Genomic DNA, 23558 nt, shown 5'->3' on the forward strand with positions numbered 1-23558 from the left:
AATGGTTACATTAGTTAAAAAGAATTTTCATATTTAATTATTGTTCCTTTCCAGTAAAATATTAGCACAATACTGCAAAGGGATTATGTGACTTTTCTGAATTTGTGTGATGACTTGTAAAAACTGCACCTCCACCAGATTTGATAGCGGTTCACCTTTATGTTAAACCCCTAGGATGAACTTTTAACAACCCGTGTATGTAAAAAAAAAAATTAAAAGTAGGCAGGACTTGGCAAAAATGGGTCATGGCCTCTCAAGGCACTCAATTTTACTATAATGTACGCCAGAAACTGGCGTAGATTAAAGTGGAAATCTACACCAGCTTGTAGCTGGCATACATTTCACTCTGGCACAGAAACTGGCCAGACATGAGCCAAGTTTATTAAGAGGCGTGTGCTTCTTAATAAACTTGGCACGCTTAACTCCAGGGCACTCTTTATTGAAAGCGGCAAATAAAAAGCCGGTCTATGTAAATTTACCCCCTAGTTCTGACTATCTATAAAAACTGTAGTTGTAAAGGTCATGGGGTATTGTAAAACTTTAAAGCTATATAGGATTCCATGAATGTGGCATTGTTGTTTTCAGAGTATCACACAGTGTTTTAAAATAATAAGGATTACCTCAAGTAATCAAGTGAGTTCCTTGCTGATATTCAAGACGGTAGGATGACTAATGTAAGCAATTCTGTGGTCTAGCTACAAGCAATGGCAGTCGAGTTTCACCAGGATATATAACTTTTCAATAGGATTCTCTTAGGAGTACAGTTGAGCATGATTTTGGAAAAACTCAATTTATTAACATGCTGCCAGCACTACTGTCCTCTCAGGATGCATTGATCAATATATAGTTTGTATTCAAAAAAAGCACGATAATACTCACAATCCATTTTCTGTTAGAAAATTAAATCAAGTGACCATGTGAGGATCAAATACAGTATTTTATCTTTACTTCTGAACAAGCAAAGGACGGGCCATGGGTATATCAAGACTGTGGCACCTGTATCGGGTAACAGCTGTTGGGAAAAGCAGAATTACTTATTTGAAAGGTTCAAAATTGGTTCCTGGGACGACCTTAGAATGTTGAAATAAGTTGAAACCATAACTATGGAAAACTGATAATTGCTACTGAAATCTCTAAAAGTAATACAAAAAGAGCATTAAAGAAAAGTAAGCAAATAACTAATATGGATAAAATACTGTAAGTCCTCACAAATAGAATTCAGAAAGAGCTTCTGGAAGCTGTAAATCCTTCCCAATAGTGATGATAGGAGCTTCCTGAGGGTCCTGTACAGAATACGCAATTCACCAAAAAAAAACAAGAGCCACTCTTACCTGGTGTCCACAGGAGCACCTCATCCTCCAGCATACTAGTGTATTTGTGTCAGTGTGTTGTCCGTGTTAATTCACAGACAGCCTATGGAGCTATGCACACTGCTGATTTTTCAATCAGTGTCCCATTCTTGTATGTATTAAGGACAAGAATTAAGACATGCATGTGGGGAACAGCCGTATATTGGATAGCAAACGAACAGGTGTCTGATGCGAGTTGCGTGTGAACCTCTTGGACGCAACTTGCACACACGGAAGGTGTGCGCCCGGCGTAACAAAGGTCAAGAGCAGTACTGTACCTGCAGTACCACCCGGTACAATAGAGAGGTTCTACTACACAGCCAGTCAATGCATGCACTTCAACAATATGAGTAGTTTACCATTGAAATGAGCATGCTGATTGGGTGAATTGTCCAGCAAAGTGCACTGTCTGTCATATACTGAATGTGGTTTTAAGTTACAGTGGCCTGAGAGAAACCATTGTTTGTTGGAAATATTGTAACCTGGGGTCATTAGAACTTAAGGATCACTATAAACCTGTTGATTAGAAAGAAATATAGTCTAGTACTCGTCTACACTTTCATATATCATACATCGTTTCTTTTTCTAGTGTCCACCTTCAAACTACACCAGAGAGCTAAGCACGTGTATAGCGAGGCCGCAAGAGTTCTGGCTTTTAAGAAAGTTTGTGATGAGACACCTGCCAATGCTGTCCAGCTGCTGGGAGACCTCATGAACCAGAGCCATGTGAGCTGCAGAGACATGTACGAATGCAGCTGCTCTGAACTAGATCAGCTGGTGGACATCTGTCTGTAAGTTTTGACAACTACACTGAAAAAATGCTTTTGGCTTCCTGTTTGATTAGATGATGAAGTAATGACATTGGTTACCACAATATCAACCTCTTTGGCGCCACAGTTAGATACTGACTAATTTCTTTTTATTGGCAGGTCATTTTAGTGCTGTACAATACTCCATGGGAGTAAATGGTTAAATGTTAGAAAGTTATATTCTTTGAGGTTAACCACAATTTAAATCTTTTAAGCACATGTTCTTTCTGTAAAACACATACAATAACTCTGATATATTTCTGTTTAAGGTATATGCAATTTATATGGAATTACCAGAAGTTTGTAGATTTTAAAGTCTAAATGACATAATTGCAAAAATAATGTAAAAAATCAATGAAATAGGAAAATTCAGTTTTTTAGATAGTTTCACAGCATGAGCTACAAATATTAACGCGAATACCTGAAATATCTGTTGTTCCCAAAAAATAAAATGCTGTTAGAGAGGACCTGGTGGCTCTCCTGTCATGTCCCCTTTTGTAACAAATTCTGTTACTCATGAAACAATTCTGGATCATCTTTTATTAAATGTCCTTGAGAGGACTTTATTAACGCCAGCATTTCACATGCTGATCTTTAATCTGAAGCTCTCTGGAGAAAGATGCACCAAATCTATTTAGAGGATCTAATAAATTTAGTGCATCTTGGGTCATACATACACCACAAATAGGCAGTGTAAATTTCCTCATGGGTGACATAGTGTTATGCTATAATTTACACCAGTTTCTGGCATAGAATAACAGCAAACGGTTAGGCTATGTACATCCACGCACCTCAGCTAAGCCATGTCAATTTTTTGACAACTGCCAAATTGACAATGTTTGATCATCCTGGGAAGACAGAGAGAGATGCACATTCATATACTGCCTCCATGCTGATTGGACCAGAGACACTACAATGCAGCATGGTAAGTAAGGGCAAGGAAGTCAGAACAGTGAACTACTGGCAGAATGGTAGGCTTAATGCATATGCCCTCTGCCTGAAAGTAGATTGCATACAGCCGAGCAAAAGAAAAATGGGGAAAACCATTTGAAAATCAGAACTTACAGACCTGAAACAGGGTGCAAACAGCAGCACATGAGTGAGTAAGGAGAACCTGTTATATTTTAGAAAAAAATGTTAAAAACTCAGGTATGATTTAAAGTGACAATCTGTGGTCAAAAAGTCTAAGGATTACAACAAACTGGTGTCATTAAAGTGTACACACACATTTTTGGAGGACTTTTCAGAATAATCTGCTGTCTATATGTTGCTAGAGACTTAAAGGGGTTGTCCCGAGGCAGCAAGTGGGTCTATACACTTCTGCATGGCCATAATAATGCACTTTGTAATGTACATTGTGCATTAATTATGAGCCATACAGAAGTTATAAAAAGTTTTATACTTACCTGCTCCGTTGCTGGCGTCCTCGTCTCCATGGTGCCGACTAATTTTCGCCCTCCGATGGCCAAATTAGCCGCGCTTGCGCAGTCCGGGTCTTCTTCTTTTCTGAATGGGGCTCCGTGTAGCTCCGTGTAGCTCCGCCCCGTCACGTGCCGATTCCAGCCAATCAGGAGGCTGGAATTGGCAATGGACCGCACAGAAGCCCTGCGGTCCATGAAGACAGAGGATCCCGGCGGCCATCTTCAGCAGGTGAGTATGAAGACGCCGGACCGCCGGGATTCAGGTAAGCGCTGTGCGGGTGGTTTTTTTAACCCCTGCATCGGGGTTGTCTCGCGCCGAACGGGGGGGGGGTTTAAAAAAAAAAAAAACCCGTTTCGGCGCGGGACAACCCCTTTAATATAACAACAGGCAATGGCCCATACTTTTTTGCACAAAAACATCATTTTAGGTAAATTAAAGGAGATGTCCCGAGGCAGCAAGTGGGTCTATACACTTCTGCATGGCCATAATAATGCACTTTGTAATGTACATTGTGCATTAATTATGAGCCATACAGAAGTTATAAAAAGTTTTATACTTACCTGCTCCGTTGCTAGCGTCCTCGTCTCCATGGAGCCGACTAATTTTTGGCCTCCGATGGCCAAATTAGCCGCGCTTGCGCAGTCCGGGTCTTCAGCAGTCTTCTATGGAGCCGCTCGTGCCAGAGAGCGGCTCCGTGTAGCTCCGCCCCGTCACGTGCCGATTCCAGCCAATCAGGAGGCTGGAATCGGCAGTGGACCGCACAGAAGAGCTGCGGTCCACGAAGACAGAGGATCCCGGCGGCCATCTTCAGCAGGTGAGTATGAAGACGCCGGACCGCCGGGATTCGGGTAAGTACTACCCGGTTTGTTTTTTTAACCCCTGCATCGGGGTTGTCTCGCGCCGAACGGGGGGGGGGTTTAAAAAAAAAAAAACCCGTTTCGGCGCGGGACATCTCCTTTAAGTGATTTGCACCTTTGCTAATGAGCATAAGTTTGTTCATGGTAACCATTTAGGAGACTCTTGAGGTATTTAACCAAGAAAATACACCATATGGGCCAAAAAATTCTTTTTGCTTGAAGAACTTATAGTTTGAGCTTGCTGTTGTTGTGTAAGGACAATACTCAGTGAGACTAGTTCAGTGCTAGGGAAAGTGCTCTGAAATTGGAGAAGACTTTGCAAAAAGCATTAAACTTTTTTCTCCTTATTTGTAGTCTCACTTTGTAGTAATTGTTTTGAGTGCAGACATGGAATGCAACGCTGCCAAGGCCTCTCTCACACATCGCATTAATCACGGTATACCGCTCGCATTAAAATAAATGGGGTCTCACAGACATGCGTTCGATCGCAGCGCTGGAAGGTGCTTTCTGCTCTATCTTTGACTGTTTAGTGCACCTCATCATCCATTGCAATGATGGGGTGTGCTAAAACACACTGTCAGCCACAGGGAGCTGTAGCCAAAAGTGAAAGTAAAATTGCGACTCTTTGCCATGTTCATGTGTGAGAGGACCCTTAATATGTATACACAATCGAGATGAGCGAGCATACTCGTTAAGGCGATTTACTCGAGAGAGCATTGCTTTTTTCGAGTACCTGCTGGCTCGTTCCTGAAGATTCGGCGGGGTTGCGGAGGGGATCGGGAGAGAGAGATCTCTCTCACTCTCCACCCCGCTCCCATGCGCCGCCCCCCGAATCTTCAGGGACGAGCCAGCAGGTACTTGAAAAAGGTGATGCTCTCTCGAGTAAATCGCCTTAACGAGTATGCTCGCTCATCACTAATACACAATGCTCCTGGCAAGTGACTGTGTGGTTGCATTTTCATTATGGTACCTTTTTTATGGGCCTAGTGGTTGATTGTGTGTTAGTGGATGATATGTTCATAACTGGCATAATATTATTAGAGATGAGCGTACTCGTCCGACCTTGATGCTCGTTCGAGTATTAGCGTGTTCGAGATGCTCGTTACTCGAAACGAGCACCACGCGATGTTCGAGTTACTTTCACTTTCATCTCTGAGACGTTAGCGCGCTTTTCTGGCCAATAGAAAGACAGGGAAGGCATTACAACTTCCCCCTGCGACGTTCAAGCCCTATACCACCCCCCTGCAGTGAGTGGCTGGCGAGATCAGGTGTCACCCGAGTATATAAATCGGACCCTCCCGCGGCTCGCCACAGATGCATTCTGACATAGTTCAAGGAAAGTGCTGTCTTGCTGGAGTTGCTATAGGGAGAGTGTTAGGAGTTATTTTAGGCTTCAAGAACCCCAACGGTCCTTCTTAGGGCCACATCTAACTGTGTGCAGTAGTGTGGAGGCTGCTTTTTGCAGTTTTACACTTTTTTTTTTTTTTGTATATCGGCCGTGCAGAGCATTGCGTCCTGCAGTAATTTTACATTGTCCAGGGCCAGTAGTGGTGCGGCAGGGACAGAAGACATATTTAGTGTATATAGGCAGTGGGCCTTTCCAAAAACATTTGGGAAAAAAAATCTATTTGGGCTGCCTGTGACCGTCCTCAGTGTACTGGGTCTCTGCTGGGGGTAGTTGTCCTAATTCATACGCAGCCAGCTAAGTGTTACAGCAGGCTTGCGCAAAATTCTTTCCTGGCTCTGCTGTGCGTTCCGTAAGCGAAGTCAGCCTCCAACCACAGGCCAATAAGCTGCACATTTAATTACAGCGTTCTGTTTCTGCACTACTGGTAATACACCATGCTGAGGGGTAGGGGTAGGCCTAGAGGACGTGGACGCGGCCGAGGACGCGGAGGCCCAAGTCAGGGTGTGGGCACAGGCCGAGCTCCTGATCCAGGTGTATCGCAGCCGACTGCTGCGGGATTAGGAGAAAGGCACGTTTCTGGCATCCCCACATTCATCTCACAATTAATGGGTCCACGCGGTAGACCTTTATTAGAAAATGAGCAGTGTGAGCAGGTCCTGTCGTGGATGGCAGAAAGTGCATCCAGCAATCTATCGAACACCCAGAAGTTCTGCGCCGTCCACTGCTGCAACTCTGAATCCTCTGGCTGCTGCTCCTCCTTCCTCCCAGCCTCCTCACTCCATTACAATGACACATTCTGAGGAGCAGGCAGACTCCCAGGAACTGTTCTCGGGCCCCTGCCCAGAATGGGCAGCAATGGTTCCGAATCCTCTCCCACTGGAGGAGTTTGTCGTGACCGATGCCCAACCTTTGGAAAGTTCCCAGGGTCCGGGGGATGAGGCTGGGGACTTCCGGCAACTGTCTCAAGAGCTTTCAGTGGGTGAGAAGGACGATGACGATGAGACACAGTTGTCTATCAGTGAGGTAGTAGTAAGGGCAGAAAGTCCGAGGGAGGAGCGCACAGAGGATTCGGAGGAAGAGCAGCAGGACGATGAGGTGACTGACCCCACCTGGTTTGCTATGCCTACTGAGGAGAGGTCTTCAGAGGGGGAGGCAAGGGCAGCAGCAGGGCAGGTTGGAAGAGGCAGTGCGGTGTCCAGGGGTAGAGGCAGGGCCAGACCGAATAATCCACCAACTGTTTCCCAAAGCGCCCCCTCGCGCCATGCCACCCTGCAGAGGCCGAGGTGCTCAAAGGTCTGGCAGTTTTTCACTGAGAGTGCAGACGACCGACGAACAGTGGTGTGCAACCTGTGTCGCGCCAAGATCAGCCGGGGAGCCACCACCACCAGCCTCACCACCACCAGCATGCGCAGACATATGATGGCCAAGTACCCCACAAGGTGGGACGAAGGCCATTCACCGCCTCCGGGTTTGCACCGCTGACTCTCCCCCTGTGCCCCAACCTGCCACTGAGATCCAACCCCCCTCTCAGGACACAGCCACTACCGTCTCCTGGCCTGCACCCACACCCTCACCTCCGCTGTCCTCGGCCCCATCCACCAATGTTTGTCAGCGCACCGTCCAGCCGTCGCTAGCGCAAGTGTTGGAGCGCAAGCGCAAGTACGCCACCACACACCCGCACGCTCAAGCGTTAAACGTGCACATAGCCAAATTTATCAGCCTGGAGATGCTGCCGTATAGGGTTGTGGAAACGGAGGCTTTCAAAGGTATGATGGCGGCGGCGGCCCCGCACTACTCAGTTCCCAGTCGCCACTACTTTTCCCGATGTGCCGTCCCAGCCCTGCACGACCACGTCTCCCGCAACATTGTACGCGCCCTCACCAACGCGGTTACTGCCAAGGTCCACTTAACAACGGACACGTGGACAAGCACAGGCGGGCAGGGCCACTATATCTCCCTGACGGCACATTGGGTGAATTTAGTGAAGGCTGGGACAGAGTCAGAGCCTGGGACCGCTCACGTCCTACCCACCCCCAGAATTGCGGGCCCCAGCTCGGTGCTGGTATCTGTGGCGGTGTATGCTTCCTCCACTAAACCACCCTCCTCCTCCTCCTCCTCCGCAACCTCTGTCTCGCAATCAAGATGTGTCAGCAGCAGCAGCACGTCGGCAGCAGTCGGTGTCGCGCGGCGTGGCAGCACAGCGGTGGGCAAGCGTCAGCAGGCCGTGCTGAAACTACTCAGCTTAGGAGATAAGAGGCACACGGCCCACGAACTGCTGCAGGGTCTGACAGAGCAGACCGACCGCTGGCTTGCGCCGCTGAGCCTCCAACCGGGCATGGTCGTGTGTGACAACGGCCGTAACCTGGTGGCGGCTCTGCAGCTCAGCAGCCTCACGCACGTGCTGGCCCACGTCTTTAATTTGGTGGTTCAGCGGTTTCTGAAAAGCTACCCACGCTTGTCAGACCTGCTCGGAATGGTGCGCCGGCTCTGCGCACCCTGCAACATCGGTTTAATCTGCCAGTGCTCCGACTGCTGTGCGACGTGCCCACACGGTGGAACTCTACGCTCCACATGTTGGCCAGGCTCTATGAGCAGCGTAGAGCTATAGTGGAATACCAACTCCAACATGGGCGGCGCAGTGGGAGTCAGCCTCCTCAATTCTTTACAAAAGAGTGGGCCTGGTTGGCAGACATCTGCCAGGTCCTTGGAAACTTTGAGGAGTCTACCCAGATGGTGAGCGGGGATGCTGCAATCATTAGCGTCACCATTCCTCTGCTATGCCTCTTGAGAAGTTCCCTGCAAAGCATAAAGGCAGACCCTTTGTGCTTGGAAACAGAGCCGGGGGAAGACAGTATGTCGCTGGATAGTCAGAGCACCCTCCTGTCTATATCTCAGTGCGTTGAGGAGGAGGAGGAGAATGAGGAGGAGGGGGAAGAGACAGCTTGGCCCACTGCTGAGGGTACCCATGCTGCTTGCCTGTCATCCTTTCAGCATGTATGGCCTGAGGAGGAGGAGGAGGATCCTGAAAGTGATCTTCCATGTGTTGCGTACAGGTACCCTGGCACACATGGCGGACTTCATGTTAGGATGCCTTTCTCGTGACCCTCGCGTTACACGCATTCTGGCCACTACAGATTACTGGGTGTACACACTGCTCGACCCACGGTATAAGGAGAACCTTTCCACTCTGATACCCGAAGAGGAAAGGGGTTCTAGAGTGATGCTATACCACAGGACCCTGGCGGACAAGCTGATGGTAAAATTCCCATCCAACAGCGCTAGTGGCCGAAGGCGCAGTTCCGAGGGCCAGGTAGCAGGGGAGGCGCAGAGATCAGGCAGCATGTACAGCACAGGCAGGGTAACACTGTCTAAGGCCTTTGACAGCTTTCTGGCTCCCCAGCAAGACTGTGTCACCGCTCCCCAGTCAAGGCTGAGTCGGCGGGAGCACTGTAAAAGGATGGTGAGGGAGTACGTAGCCGATCGCACGACCGTCACCGTGACGCCTCTGCCCCCTACAACTACTGGGTGTCGAAGCTGGACACGTGGCCTGAACTCGCGCTGTATGCCCTGGAGGTGCTTGCTTGTCCTGCGGCTAGCGTCTTGTCAGAGAGGGTGTTTAGTGCAGCTGGGGGAATCATCACAGATAAGCGTACCCGCCTGTCAACCAACAGTGCCGACAGGCTTACACTCATCAAGATGAACAAAGCCTGGATTTCCACAGACTTCTCTTCTCCACCAGCGGACAGCAGCGATACCTAAGCAATACGTAGGCTGCACCCGCGGATGGAAGCATCGTTCTCTATCACCATCAAAAACGGGGACATTTTTGCTTCATCAATCTGTGTATTATATTCATCCTCCTCCTCCTGCTCCTCCTCCTGAAACCTCACGTAATCATGCCGAACAGGCAATTTTTCTTAGGCCCACAAGGCTCAGTCAGATAATTTTTGTAAACAATTTTTATACGTTTCAATGCTCATTAAAGCGTTGAAACTTGCACCTGAACCAATTTTTATTTTAACTGCGCTGCCTCCAGGCCTAGTTACAAATTAAGCCACATTAACCAAAGCGATTAATGGGTTTCACCTGCCCTCTTGGTTGGGCATGGGGAATTTTTCTGAGGTACATTAGTACTGTTCGTACACCAATTTTTTGGGGCCCTCGCCTACAGTGTAATCCAATTAATTTTTTGCCCACCTGCATTAAAGCTGACGATACCTCAGCTGTGCTGGGCACTGCAATGGGATATATTTATGTACCGCCGGTGGGTTCCAGGGAGCCACCCATGCTGTCGGTCCACACGGAGTTGTAACTGCATGTGTCCACTTCTAAAGAACCCCAGTCTGACTGGGGCATGCAGTGTGGGCCGTAGCCCACCTGCATTAAACATGACATTACCTCAGCTGTGATGGGCAATGCAATGGGATATATTTATGTGCCGCCGGTGGCTTCCTGGCACCCACCCATGCTGTCGGTCCACAGGGACTTCACAATAGGGAGTTGTACCTGCCTGTGTCTATGAATTAAAAACCCTGGTCAGGTTGGGGAATGCAGTGTGGGCCGAAGCCCACCTGCATTTAATCTGACCTTAGCTCTGCTGTTCAGGGCACTTCAATGGGATACATTTATGTACAGCCGGTGGGTTCCAGGGAGCCACCCATGCTGTGGGTGCACACGGAATTCCCATTGCGGAGTTGTACCTGCCTGTGACTATTTATAAAAAACCACGGTCTGACTGGGGCATGCAGACACCTTGACAGAATGAATAGTGTGTGGCACATAGGTTCCCCATTGCTATGCCCACGTGTGCAGCTCCTGATGGCGGTGACACAGTATTATATTTCTCACTGCCTCTGTACAGCATTGTGGGCTATCGTCCTGCCCCTTTTAAAGAGGGTCGCTGCCTAGCCGTGCCAACCCTCTGCAGTGTGTGCCTGCGGTTCCTCCTCATGGCAGACGCACTTATAAATAGACATGAGGGTGGCGTGGCATGAGGGCAGCTGAAGGCTGCGCAGGGACACTTTGGTGTGTGCTGTGGACACTAGGTCGTGCGCGCGCGCGCGGGGCGGGGGGGGGGTTGGGCAGCATGTAACCCAGGAGAAGTGGCAGCGGAGTGTCATGCAGGCAGTGATTGTGCTTTGTTGGAGGTAGTGTGGTGCTTAGCTAAGGTATGCATTGCTAATGAGGGCTTTTCAGAAGTAAAAATTGTTGGGAGGGGGGGGCCCACTCTTGCCGCTATTGTGGCTTAATAGTGGGATCTGGGAACTTGAGATGCAGCCCAACATGTAGCCCCTCGCCTGCCCTATCCGTTGCTGTGTCGTTCCCATCACTTTCTTGAATTGCCCAGATTTTCACAAATGGAAACCTTAGCGAGCATCGGCGATATACAAAAATGCTCGGGTCGCCCATTGACTTCAATGGGGTTCGTTGTTCGAAACGAACCCTCGAGCATCGCGAAATTTTCGTCCCGAGTAACGAGCACCCGAGCATTTTGGTGCTCGCTCATCTCTAAATATTATCCCTTGCGTAATAAAGAGCAAAAGCTGAGCAGATTTATTAACAATTTTGTGGAATAATATTCATTATAAGTTTATTTATTCGAATCTTTAGTCCTGCTGTATTTGAGTCTAGCTGACTGCCACATAGACAGACTAAATGGCTAATTTATTAGAAACATCCATCTAGTAACATGTGGGACCTAATTTGGCCGTCAGAACCACAGCAAGTCATTGGGGCATAGATTCCATTGGGGATTTAAATTTTTCTGCAGGAATATTGGCCCATGCAGACAGGAAGCTTTTTGTAGTTGACATGCTCTCACAAGCTGAGGAGAAGGATTTATGGTGCTTGTGCCACATTCAGCATGGTGCAACAGAAATCTGGATTCATCTCATCACCGCTCAGTTATCCAATTTTAGTGCTCTTGCTACTGAAGTCTTGCTTTTCTGTTTCCCTAAGACAGCAATGACATACAAACTGGTTGTCTACTATTATAGCCCATCTGTGATGAGGAACTACGAATTGTGCATTCAGACATATTAATTGGAGCACCAGAATGATTCTTGACATCTTCCTCTGCCCCCTATTCGACAAGTAGCTTATGTAAACAGGATCCCGTTTTGCTTAATGTTTTCCCTCATTCACACCACTCTCATTACACTCTCGACACCTTTGCCTGAGAAAACCTTACAAGGTTGGCAATTTCTGAAACATTAGCCCAAGCTAGTCTAGCCGGATGACCATGCCTAGTTTGAAGTAGCTCAGATCACTTGACTTTCCTATTCTAATATGGGTGGATTCACTCTAAAACTGGATCCACAGAAAACCTGCTCACTTGTTTTTATGTTGCACTCTGCGGTCATGTGTATAATTCCATACAGAGAAGCTCCAATCGTGAAAGAGCAGGTATTTATAAGGTGGCCATTCAGTGTAGATAAATGTACTGAAGGTAAAAAATAAAATTACGTTCATAATTCACCAGACTTCTCATTTTACTACTGCTTCCTCTAAAATCCGTTCACTGGAAAATAAGGCACAAGGAGTTAAAATGGAGTTTATGAATTCCTTTAACCATAACTAAAAAAATATAAAAAGAAAACTTTTGAAAGGTCTAACGGCCTGAGGTTACTGGAAAATGGTGCTGACATATGATTTCATCTGAAATTACACAGACATTGTCACTACTTTACAATGCGTTATTGGAAGACACCGGGTAAGCAAAAAACAGTCCTTGATTTACATTCTATGTCTGTTGGAAATCAAGGAGCGCTTCAGTGCTCACCCTGTACTTTGAAAATGCATTGTGAACGGACTGTATTTAAATATGTCTTAACCATTTAGTAAGAAGAAAATTACTCATCTATGTATTTTATATATTCATGCTGGACATGAAACATAATAAGAAAGGAATGAACTAACAGTCAGATGTTTTCATAAAAATTGCAATGATTTTCCTGATGGGAATAAAACTATAGTACTGCACCAAGTATCCCTTTGGCAAACTAAAAACCAAGCCACTGGGGGACAAAGTAAGGAGAAATTCTATACCAGACACCACCCTTTTATACTAACACAAGGTCTTATAAGTGATGTCAACTAGAAAACTTACTAAAATTGTGGGCCGTTCTCAAAAATCATTACAAAGTGTTTAATTTGAACAAAGAGAGTTAGGATCGCCAAGGGAGCCAAAATAAAAGAAAAGCGGGAAAGTATGTCAGCAATGGATATTAGCGCTCAAGGTACCATGGCTGATGTAGAAATATTTTTAGGAATTTAATGCACCTGGCGGATTTGGAAAAATTAATTTGTTATTGTATGAATTAGTATCTTAGTCTCACTTTTGTGACAGAAAAACAGCATAAACATATTTTCCCTTTTCTAAATTGAATCACGTTAAAAAACCAAAACAATTTTGATTCAGGCAAAATAATGAGGGGAAGAATATGAGAGCTGTCCAAACTGCATCTAATTTCCAAATAACAAGAAGGTAGCACGCAGAATCTAACCAGAGTAGCTAGGGTTACTGGAAGTTAGACCAGCAAAGAGCAGATTTGTAAACAGCGGTGATCCAGCATGCACAAGCCCCGTCTGTTGCGGCTAGCCCTGTCTCATGCCACAGTGCTACTTTTACAAAACAAAATGCATAAGGAATGTTTTATGTAAATATTGCTGATGGCATAAGATAGTTAAAACTTGAAGATTCTTGAAATCTCTGAATCAAGTGCATTTTCTTATAATGTGTAATCCTAATGAAAACGTTTTAAAAATGTAATTTACAGATAGATTTGTTCCAGGTGTGATTTCCTCTATAGTACTATTGAAGAATTTTAGAAAAGTCTTAACATACCATACAAACAGACTAGCAAAGACAGTGGGTATATGTGTTAAGATTTATACGCCAACGTTAAGGCATTCAAAAGTCGCAAATTATGGTGCACTTCGTGATTTGCAGCTTTTTACACCGTCTCCACAACTTTTTTAGGTGGGGCTGAGCAAAAAAAAAAAAACAGGATGGATGTGTGCAGCCTGTCAAATTTCCATGCAAGTATTAAGAGAACGATACGCACCAATTTGCAACTAATGATGTGAAATTTTCATTGAGTAGCCAATCCAAAACATATGTGGTATTTCCGTCCACATACAGAAGGACTGTTATTGCACACAGTTGCTGTAAGACGCAAGTAGAATCCAAGTAAAGGTAGTTGTGTTTCATTGAGTTAAGACAACTGTCATGTGGAAAGCACTTTCAACACTATAGTGGGCATGTAACATTGTAGCAAACTACTATTCATTTCAATGGGACCACCAGAGATAGTCCATTTCAAAAACTTTGCTTCTTCCGGCAGACCCATTGAAATAAAATGCTGGTGTGCTTGCTCGACCGCCATTCCATTCGTGTGAGGACTTTTGGGACCTCCTTCTCTAGATTGGTGGTGGTCCCAGTGGTGGGGCCCCACTGATCAGGACCCTTTTAAGTTAACCCATTTTAGTCAGATGTAATTAATAATACAATCTGTAGTGGGTGTGTTTGTGTATATTTAGAGGAAATATTGAATATCTAGCTTCCCTATATTTATTACTTAAGATCTCTTTTAAATCAATTTGATTTTGAAGATAAAGTACTGTGCAAACTTTTAGACAGGTGTGGAAAAAATGCTGCAAAGTAAGAATGCTTTGAAAAACTGAGGTGTTAATAGTTTATTTTTCACAAAACAAAAAATACATCCAAAAAAACAACACACACCACTTAACAAATAAAACACTGTCAAAGACAGTCTTCATTATAGTATGATGCATATAAAACGTTTGAAAGGAAACCTCAAAACTTTTCTGGCTGATGTACAACCAATAGAGTAATCGGCAACTACAAACAGCTCTCAAAATAGGAGACAGCTTATATAGGAAGCAAACACAGTCCGATCAAAAATAATTACCCAAAGATACTACTGGTAAATACACACACCAAGACATTAGTATACCAAATGGCTAAAGTGCAATCGTATAAAAAAGTGCTGAGGTAAGCATATCTAAATCCTGGAGGCTAGATGCAATGTTATGCTATAGAGGTCACAAAAACAGAATCTAACTACTATAGATTGCTCCAAAATATTCATGAATAATATAGGCTAAAATTGCCAGGTTACCATTGCCCATAGTATGAGCCAACTCCATGCGTATTAGCTGCATTTATATGACTTCCTCAGGAAATTTAGTGTGTCATACAACTAAGCATCTGTATATAGCAGCAAACCAAATTGCAACCCCATAAGCACCTGTGAAAAATGAACACCTACCTGGCTACACTCCAATTAACACCACACAGGATTGCTGAAGACTATTTAGAATAAAGTCACACATATGACTGATAGGGATCAACAAAGATAGTGTTCACAATATTCACGTGTTCAATTCCTGCATTTTTTTGAGCATTCAACTATTCATACTTTTTTGGAGCAGTCTGTGCTTCATCGACTCTGCTTTTGAAACCTGCATACCATATCATTGCATATAGTGTCTTGAATTTTTAGTTCCTTCCAAACAGAGGGTTCATTGCAGGAGTTACTGCTGCTGATGGCCTTTTAAACCAGAGTAATTATTGGAGTGTTGCGACATGTGCATGAGTTTTTTGAGTGGTGGCTTTAAGTGTGTGTGACCTAAAATCGTGTGGAATTTCTGCTTATTTGTATTTATTTATGTCTTTTATATCCTGTCACTGTGGTCCTATAGCTTATACATTGTAGCTATATTTGTGTTGCCTAGAGTTTAATACATTGTGCTGAGGGGGGACATTGGAGGATTACATTCTTATATTTAAAAACACATATATTGAGCTCACGCCCTGCACAAGATAATTGATGGGACCAACACAACCCAATTTGCGCATACCGAGCAGAGGTATACTCTCCCACCCACGCGGACATGTGCATGATCGGATTCATACAAGTTAGCCAGTCAACACCATATCCAGGTCCTATTATATGTTGGAATGTGGACCACATGTTGACTTACTTGATTGTGTATATTAAGGCTGTGGGCTGTAAACTGTGTATTGCAAATTTTGCAATATGTAATTTATTTGTTCTCTTATTATATGTTAAAAAATCCAATGAAACACGAGTTGATAAAAAAAACACATATTTGGTTACATTTAAAAAGCACATAGAGTTTTGTAGTGTGTTCAATCTCTAATGCCCTGTACAAGTGATTTATAAGGGGCTGGGTTACCTAATTAAGATCTCGTAAATTGCACATGCTGAACTTGCTGCATCCTTTCCAAACAGAGGATTCATTGCAGCAGCTACTGCTGCTGATAGCTATTTAAACCAAACAACAGTGCAACTCTTGGAGCGTGGTGATGTGTGCTTGATTTCAAGTGTGATTGTTTTAAGTGTGTGACTTAAAGTTGAGGGATATTAGAAAGGAGTCACTTTTTTCTATTTATTGTTAATTTTTACTTGTATAAATTACTTTATTACTTGATTTTTATCTTTACCATTCCCATTTAGAATGTGATCGGTGCTTGACAATGTTGCCCAGTGCCATATATGCAGTCCTTGAACAGCCGTTTGTGGGTGCATAATGCTGTACGAATTGAAAGCACGTTGCACATTTGGAAGCCAAGATCCTGGATCTAGATGTGCAGCTGGCAACCTGGAAAGGGGTTAGCTGCTCACTGAGTGGATACTCGCTGGGGTGGATAGAAGTATGGGAGTGCAGGATGATTAGACAGATAGCTTGGTAATAGAAGGGGGTAGAGGAAAGAGTGCTAGAGAGGCTAGTCCTGAACTGGCACACCCCAACAAGTTTGCAAAGTTGGCAGATGAAGGGAATGCCATTTCATGATTGCCCTCTGACCGCCAGGGATATGTCTGCTCCAGTAAGAAGGGGAATAGGAGCAAAGGCCAGGCTAGACAGGTCCTGGTAGTGGGGTACTTAATTATTAGGGGGACAGACAGGGCAATCTTACACAAAAACCAGGTGGGTCGAATAGTGTGTTGTCCTGGCACTCGAGTTTAACATATTGCTGATCAGGTTGACAGATTACTGGGAGGAAGGAAGAGGCATGCAGCAAACCCGATGGTATCGGAGGCCTGGATCCCAGATACATATCTAGAGATCAAAAGCCTTAGAGAGGGTTGCGAAAATGAGATGAATTGTGGAGGTGCTACCAACCAGAAAAACCCACCAATGGCTGGCACGCCAGATACATGAAAATCCAAAGAGAAAAAATGAATAGGCACAACTCTCCAGAAAAGGTAGTGGGACAGTAAAATGTAATATCTAACTTCTCTTTTATTAGATGAACTGAATTAAAAACCAGCATAAGATACGCGTTTCAGGGTGAACTTCCTTGCGGAGTTTCTTTAAAAACTGTGTGCAAGTGTACCAATAGGAATTGATGATGTTTTAAAGGCAAATAGTGGTACAACCAAATATTGATTTGATTTACGGTTCTGTCTGATTGATTAATTAAGCATTTTGTTGATAAAATAAACTATTTAAGGCTGCTTTCACACCTCCTTTGGGGCTCAGTTCAGGCTTTCCATCTCTCTGCTCTATTTTTTAAGGAGAGAAACTGTTATAGAAACCAAATTTCAGTGGGGTTTAATAAAATAAATAAAAAGAGCGTAAACTGAAAGGCTTCCATTTCTTCAGGTTTCTGTTTTTTGGACGGAAAAATAATGGCGCAGACTGCGCAATTTTCTGTCCCAAAAATAAGGAAACTTGATGGAATGGAAGCAAACGGAAGCTTTTCCATTTGCTTGAAACCCCATTGAAATCAATGAGGAAAAAAAGGATCAGTTTTTCAATTTTATTTCCGTTTCTCTCCCCCAAAACGAAGCAGAGAGAGAAAACCCTGAAATCGCAGGTGTGAACACTTCTATTTTTGAAGGCATTCTGACTTTGAAACAGGTTTTCCACACCTGTCTAAAACTTTTGCACAGTATAATCTGAAGAGTTTCTGTTTTGTCTCTTCTTTTCAGTAAGTTACGTTTTGTATAAATAACTGTGCAGCCTTGTTTTGTAAATTCTCCCTTTTGGTCCTGATTGCTTTTAGTATAATTTGGCAATGTATCTTTATTTTATGAGAGAACAGTGACAGCCTCCTGTGTCTTCTGGGACTCCTCAAACGTAATACTTGTACTTTTAGAGATCTGAAAATGCCAAAGTGATTCACTTTGACATTTAAGACTCTGCGCGTCATGCAATATAGCGGATGTTCTAATTCAGGATTAGGCAACTATGAAATCTCCCTCTGTGGTTTGGCAACTATTCTAGGTTTCTTTGCCATCTAGTGGGTGCTGGGAGCTGTAGTTCAGTGCCAGTGACATACAATGACTCTAATTTCTTGAGGGCACTTCCACTAGGTAGTGGTAGTGTGTCGGTTTTAATTAACTGACATATTTTTGGAAGCTGTTACTATTTGATTCATTATTTAAATGAATGTTCAGAATATATGTTTCTGTTCACTAGATATTCAAAGATTAGTTACCATTCAATGAGTTGTAAAATACCTGGTGACAGAATGGAAGTAGGTAAATAGACATGGTTTGTAGCTTCATTTGTGAAGAACATTTCCTGGCTTACATGTGCAGGTTTGTCAGCTAACAGGCTATGATTTTTTACTTCAGAAACAAAAATAAAGAAAAATCTAAATTCATATCATTTCCTTCTAGGAAATCTGGTGCCATTGGATCTCGACTGACTGGGGCTGGATGGGGAGGTTGCACTGTTTCCATGGTCCCTGTTGACAGGCTGGATATGTTTCTAACTAATGTACAAGAAATGTATTACAAAACTGATAGTCGTCGAGCAGCACTGCAGAAACAGAACCTGTTTGCCACAAAGCCTGGAAGAGGAGCAATGGTAATGGTGGAGAAAAAGTGAAGAGTGTGTAATAGGTGTGAGAGTTTTCCGTTGTTTAGTGAAATATATACTGATGGTAGACGTAACGCTGCGATATTCATAAGTAAAGGCCTAGAATCTGATGTTGACCTGCACACTGAAGATTACTTATACAGACATGATTAATAGCATATTTTGGAAACCTCACTGTAATAAAACTGGAAATAATTTCAAATCTTTTATTATTTAAAAATGCAACAATAAATGACATAATGGAAGTTCGCCTCAACATAAAAGCTTTAAAGCATTATGAATGTCTGCTCAGTAGCTGGTTCACATTCGTTGTCATCATCAAGAATATCTTGTATGGTCAAATCCTTTTTCCTGAACAGTTTACTGGAAAACGACATCTTTTGCTATTTATAAGGAGGAAAAACAAGAAGTTTATGAAGTAAATTGATACATACAACATAAATCTTGAAAGTCAACCATAAGACATGCGTACAGCCATAAAATCAATAACATTTATGATAAGTCGTTTGATTCGTGAGGAAATATGTTTATATACATAGCACAACAGGGAAGAATCTTTTGTGTGGCTACCAGGGGACTTAGAGGAGGTTCCATTGAAAAATAAATGCGCTTGGGCCCAACACTGATTACTGACCAAATAAAAGATGATGTGCTGTAACCAAACATAGCACAACATTCCAGGTAAGCAGCTTTGTTCTGCATCAGCATGAACAGGGAATGCATGTAGCCATCTGCCACCAAAAAATGAAGCAGTTTCAGTATGGTAGCATGATCTTCTATATAATGAAGATAAGTTGAGCTTCACTATCAGACATATGACCTAAAAGCTAAGCTCGACTGTCACCAGACCCTTGTCTTCTGTCTCCTCTGATAAGCCATGTATGGCTCCCAACTTTCTTAGGCTGCCTGTCCACGGGCAATGATCCGCTCGCGATAAATCGCCCACAGATCACACTCTGTGAAGCTTTCCATAGGGTTGCTATGAAAAGCACTGTTCCGGCATCCACAAGCGGAGAATCATAGCGATTTAAATCGTGGCATGCTGCAATTGCCACGATTCTCCACGGTGAGCCTATCTACCAGAGAGGCTCACCTTGGAGACCTGTCAGTGCTCCCCTCTCCTCCCCCGCGGCGGAATATCGCTAGCGATATTCCGCTTCAGCCGTGGACAGGGCCTTAAGGTCTTTTAGAATTCTATGGGAGAACGATCCTGGAATTCCCTGAGAGAGTTCACACCTCATTGCAGATGTTCTATGGGAAGAACTCGCAATCCCTTAGACCCAAATCCGTAGCAAAATGGTGAATTCACATCAAGTCCTGTAATCCTTGTGACAAGTAAAGTAGGTTGTTTAGTTCTTTTAATCTCAAACTATTACATTAATTTGTTTTTGGTTTGCAAAGGGAAACAACTGTACCTACTCAATTCTTTTTTTATACTGTGTATTTTGAGTATTTAGGTTATGGTGGTTGGACAAATGTGTAGTTTTTTTTATGTTTTACTACTTTTGAATAATACTAGCACATCTCATGCAAAAAAAATGTATTGTTTATGTTGCCGCATTTCAAGAGTCATAACGTTTTAATTTTTCCGTTGTAGTTGTATGAGGGCTTGTTTTTAGCAGGACAAGATGTAGTTTTCATTGGTAGTATTTTGGTTCCATGACCTACATTTACTCTACATCACAGCGGTGGAACTGATTAATAGGAAGCATTGACTCTCTATTTCTTTTCCTATTTTCTTGTTACACTTTCCCATTGCTACTTTACTGTTTGGTGTTTGATATATACGTAGTGCCAGATTTACTAATGCCAGTGTATCAGAATTCTAGCTTGTAATGCACCAAAAAAATTGTGCAAATGCCATATGCCACATTTATTATCCCACTTAAACACTTTTTTGTGCCTTGGTAGACACTTTTGGTAAGTGTCTGAAAAAGGGAACATAGCTTAATTGTGTCATTAAGATATTATATGTAGTTAGATAGCCCCAAGCAAGACTAAAAGGGTTGCTGCATGATTTAAACTTATCCACAGACTAGAGAATTAGTGTTTAATCAGTAGAGACCCAACTGCTAGGACCCCCATCAATCATGAGAACTGGGGTTCTGTGTTACCCCTTATAAATGATTTAGCGGCCAAGCATGCATCCTGCTGCTCCATTCATCTCCATGGGGTTGCCAGAGATAGCCGAGCAATGTACTTTACTCTGGTTCTGATTTTTGCAGCAATGCAGCTGTGTTTTTCAAGTTCTATAAATACCATGTTTTCTTCAATGAGGGCCTGGATGTCAGTTCTATGACAGTTAACAGTGCAGCTTCCTCATACCTCTCTTATCTGGCCCTGTAATCCTATGGTCTGTGCCTCAAGCTACTGTGTTCATAATTTGTTTGGATTGCGATTTCTGGTAATTGTAGTTCCTTCCTGACTCTGACTCATGGCTGCTAATGACTCTGCTTCTGTTTCACTCTTTAAAATGATTTTCCAATGACTTAAAATTGCTTCACAACCATTCTGTCCTTTCGGGTTGCTGTTGACCAGGATAGGAGACTCCTGCAGCCATTCACTGCACCTTCACAAAGCAGCGATTGGCTGCAGCAGTCACATGTCCTGGTCAGCAGCAACCAGGAAGTACAGAATGGTTGTGAAGCAATTTTAAGTCATGGGAAACCCCTTTCATATTTCACCTGGTTCTATTGCTCTTCTGGTGCCTATCCTCAGCTATCTCCTAGGCTGCTATCCAACCTGTATCCTCATAACCATCCTGTAACATGTCTTCTCACCAATCTAGTCATCATGCCCTCTTCTGCTGTCGCTGCTGCATCTGGCTGCCAACTGCAGACCATTCTGGGGCTCATGACCAAGGGATCTCTCTGCAGCAAAGCCTATCTCTTTTTGGTAGCGAAGGTGAAAACCAGAGGACTTAGACTTTGCACCCCAGCTTGGCCACTTCAAAAGAAGTTGCAGCCAAAAACGTTTACCATCTTCTCCAACTTTGGCTGGCTTCATTACAAGCTCCAATCATCGCTGTTTAACAGCTTAGATGCAGTCAATGCTGACTGCAGCATCTAAGCCGTTAGATACCTCCCACCCGTTGCACCATCGCAACGGAGTAAAACATAAAAACTATATAGGTTTGGTATGGGCAAAATTATACTGATCCACAGAATAAAGTTAACATTATTTTTACCACACTATGAACAATATAAAAACTAAAGCCAAAGAACAATAGCATAATTCCATTTTCTTTTTGTTTCATCCACTTAAACGTTTTTCTGTACATTATATGGTGGATTAAATGGTACCATTAAAAAATTTAATTTATCCCGCTAAAAAAACAAGCCCTCCTATGGTTATCTTGATGGAAAAATAAAAAAAGTCATAGCTTTTGTAAGCCAGGCATGCAAAAAAACAATGAACAATAACTCGAGAATGAAGGGACTAAGCCTATTAATGTTATTCATCTCAAACGTATAGAGAAAAAAATACTTCTGAAACAAGATGTGCTAATTTTGGTTGGTCTTGATTCTATCCAAAATGTCTTTTTTTTTGTCTACATGTTTGCCCATATATTAGTATTTTATATAACTTGTACAAATTGTCAGCAGCTATATCTTAGCAGAAGTCACCTTTGTCTACTCTTGGACTCCACCCGCCACTTATTTTGTGTCATATGTTAAATAGCATCAACAGTAGATATATGGCTTATGTACTTGTGTTATTTGGGCCCATAAAAATGTTCCATTTACGCTTACCAGTTCAACAAAAAACATTCATATCTTCTAATTACCATAGAACTTGTTTAGAAGCTAATAGAGAACACTTTACATTATACAAATAGTTTTATAACAAAATATTACATTCTTCATTTCATGGTCACATGATGTAAACTTTGACCTTGAATATCTAAAATGTAAGTTCATTGGTTTTTGGAAAATATTTGATGCCGGTAAATGTAATTTATGTCTGGTGGCCGCTGGCTGTGATTCTCCTCACATTATTAGAGGTAGTACCTATGGTGTACTTAGTCTATCACTAGTAATTATGAAGCAACCATGACATGATGTACTAGGTATGCCTTGGGTGATTACAGCACATGTCCAGCTCATCACACATTTTACATATTGCATTAATCCTGACTTGAGCAGAATCGTGAAAGCAGCTCAGTAGTAAAGTATAGGGTCAGTGAAAATCTAAAATGAATTAATGCAATATATTTACAAAAACAACTCAAATTTTATTATTGTTACATGTAAAGAGTAAAATAGTATTCATAGATGAAGGCCGATAATTCTGAAAATATCCTATTTTATTGAACATCCTGATTTTAATGCAAATCTTGAATTGGGCATAACCTTTAATTCATCACTATATAACTTTCTTGTTAAAGTTTAAAAAAAAAAAACTAAATTAATGATATAAACATATGTGCCTGCTATCATAAACTTATGACATTGTCAAGTCTTCTGTTCCTGGTAAGATGAGATCAATGTCAGAGTTAGGCTTCCTACACATGGCCAAGCGCGATCGATATGGGGCGTGAAACACGACCCAATATTGCACTCGTGCAATGTCCCTGCAGATGTGAAGCGTTTTTGTGTCAAAAACACCTTCCATCACTTCAGTACATTTGTGATCCTCCTGTGCGGCAAGTGTATCCCATTTTTTTCAATTGGAAACCCTGCATCGCATGGCAAAAAACATACCCCCCAACCCCCCCCCCCCCCCAAAAAAAAAACCCAACAAAAACTGAAAAATGTGGACAAATGGCTTATTTTGCCTCCCAAAAAAACCACAATAAAAATTATCAAAAAAAGGGCAAAATGCTACCAATAAA

At 43.1% G+C, this 23558-nt stretch overlaps 2 protein-coding genes across 4 annotated transcripts in view; one reads left to right on the forward strand and one right to left on the reverse strand.

The window, feature by feature from the left end:
- Positions 1 to 18926, forward strand: part of GALK2 (galactokinase 2) — a 170480-nt gene extending 151554 nt beyond the window's left edge. For both annotated transcript variants that reach the window (XM_066592626.1, XM_066592627.1), the window contains 2 exons: positions 1939 to 2140; positions 18523 to 18926. In XM_066592626.1, coding sequence (XP_066448723.1) covers positions 1939 to 2140; positions 18523 to 18733 — 413 coding nt within the window. In that variant the 3' untranslated portion in view covers positions 18734 to 18926. The remainder of the gene's footprint in view (positions 1 to 1938; positions 2141 to 18522) is intronic.
- FAM227B (family with sequence similarity 227 member B) overlaps positions 18917 to 23558 on the reverse strand; it is a 360605-nt gene continuing 355963 nt past the window's right edge. For both annotated transcript variants that reach the window (XM_066592624.1, XM_066592625.1), the window contains exon 15: positions 18917 to 19107. In XM_066592624.1, coding sequence (XP_066448721.1) covers positions 18991 to 19107 — 117 coding nt within the window. In that variant the 3' untranslated portion in view covers positions 18917 to 18990. The remainder of the gene's footprint in view (positions 19108 to 23558) is intronic.

This window comes from Eleutherodactylus coqui, chromosome 2, assembly GCF_035609145.1.
Source record: "Eleutherodactylus coqui strain aEleCoq1 chromosome 2, aEleCoq1.hap1, whole genome shotgun sequence".
Lineage (NCBI taxonomy): Eukaryota > Metazoa > Chordata > Amphibia > Anura > Eleutherodactylidae > Eleutherodactylus > Eleutherodactylus coqui.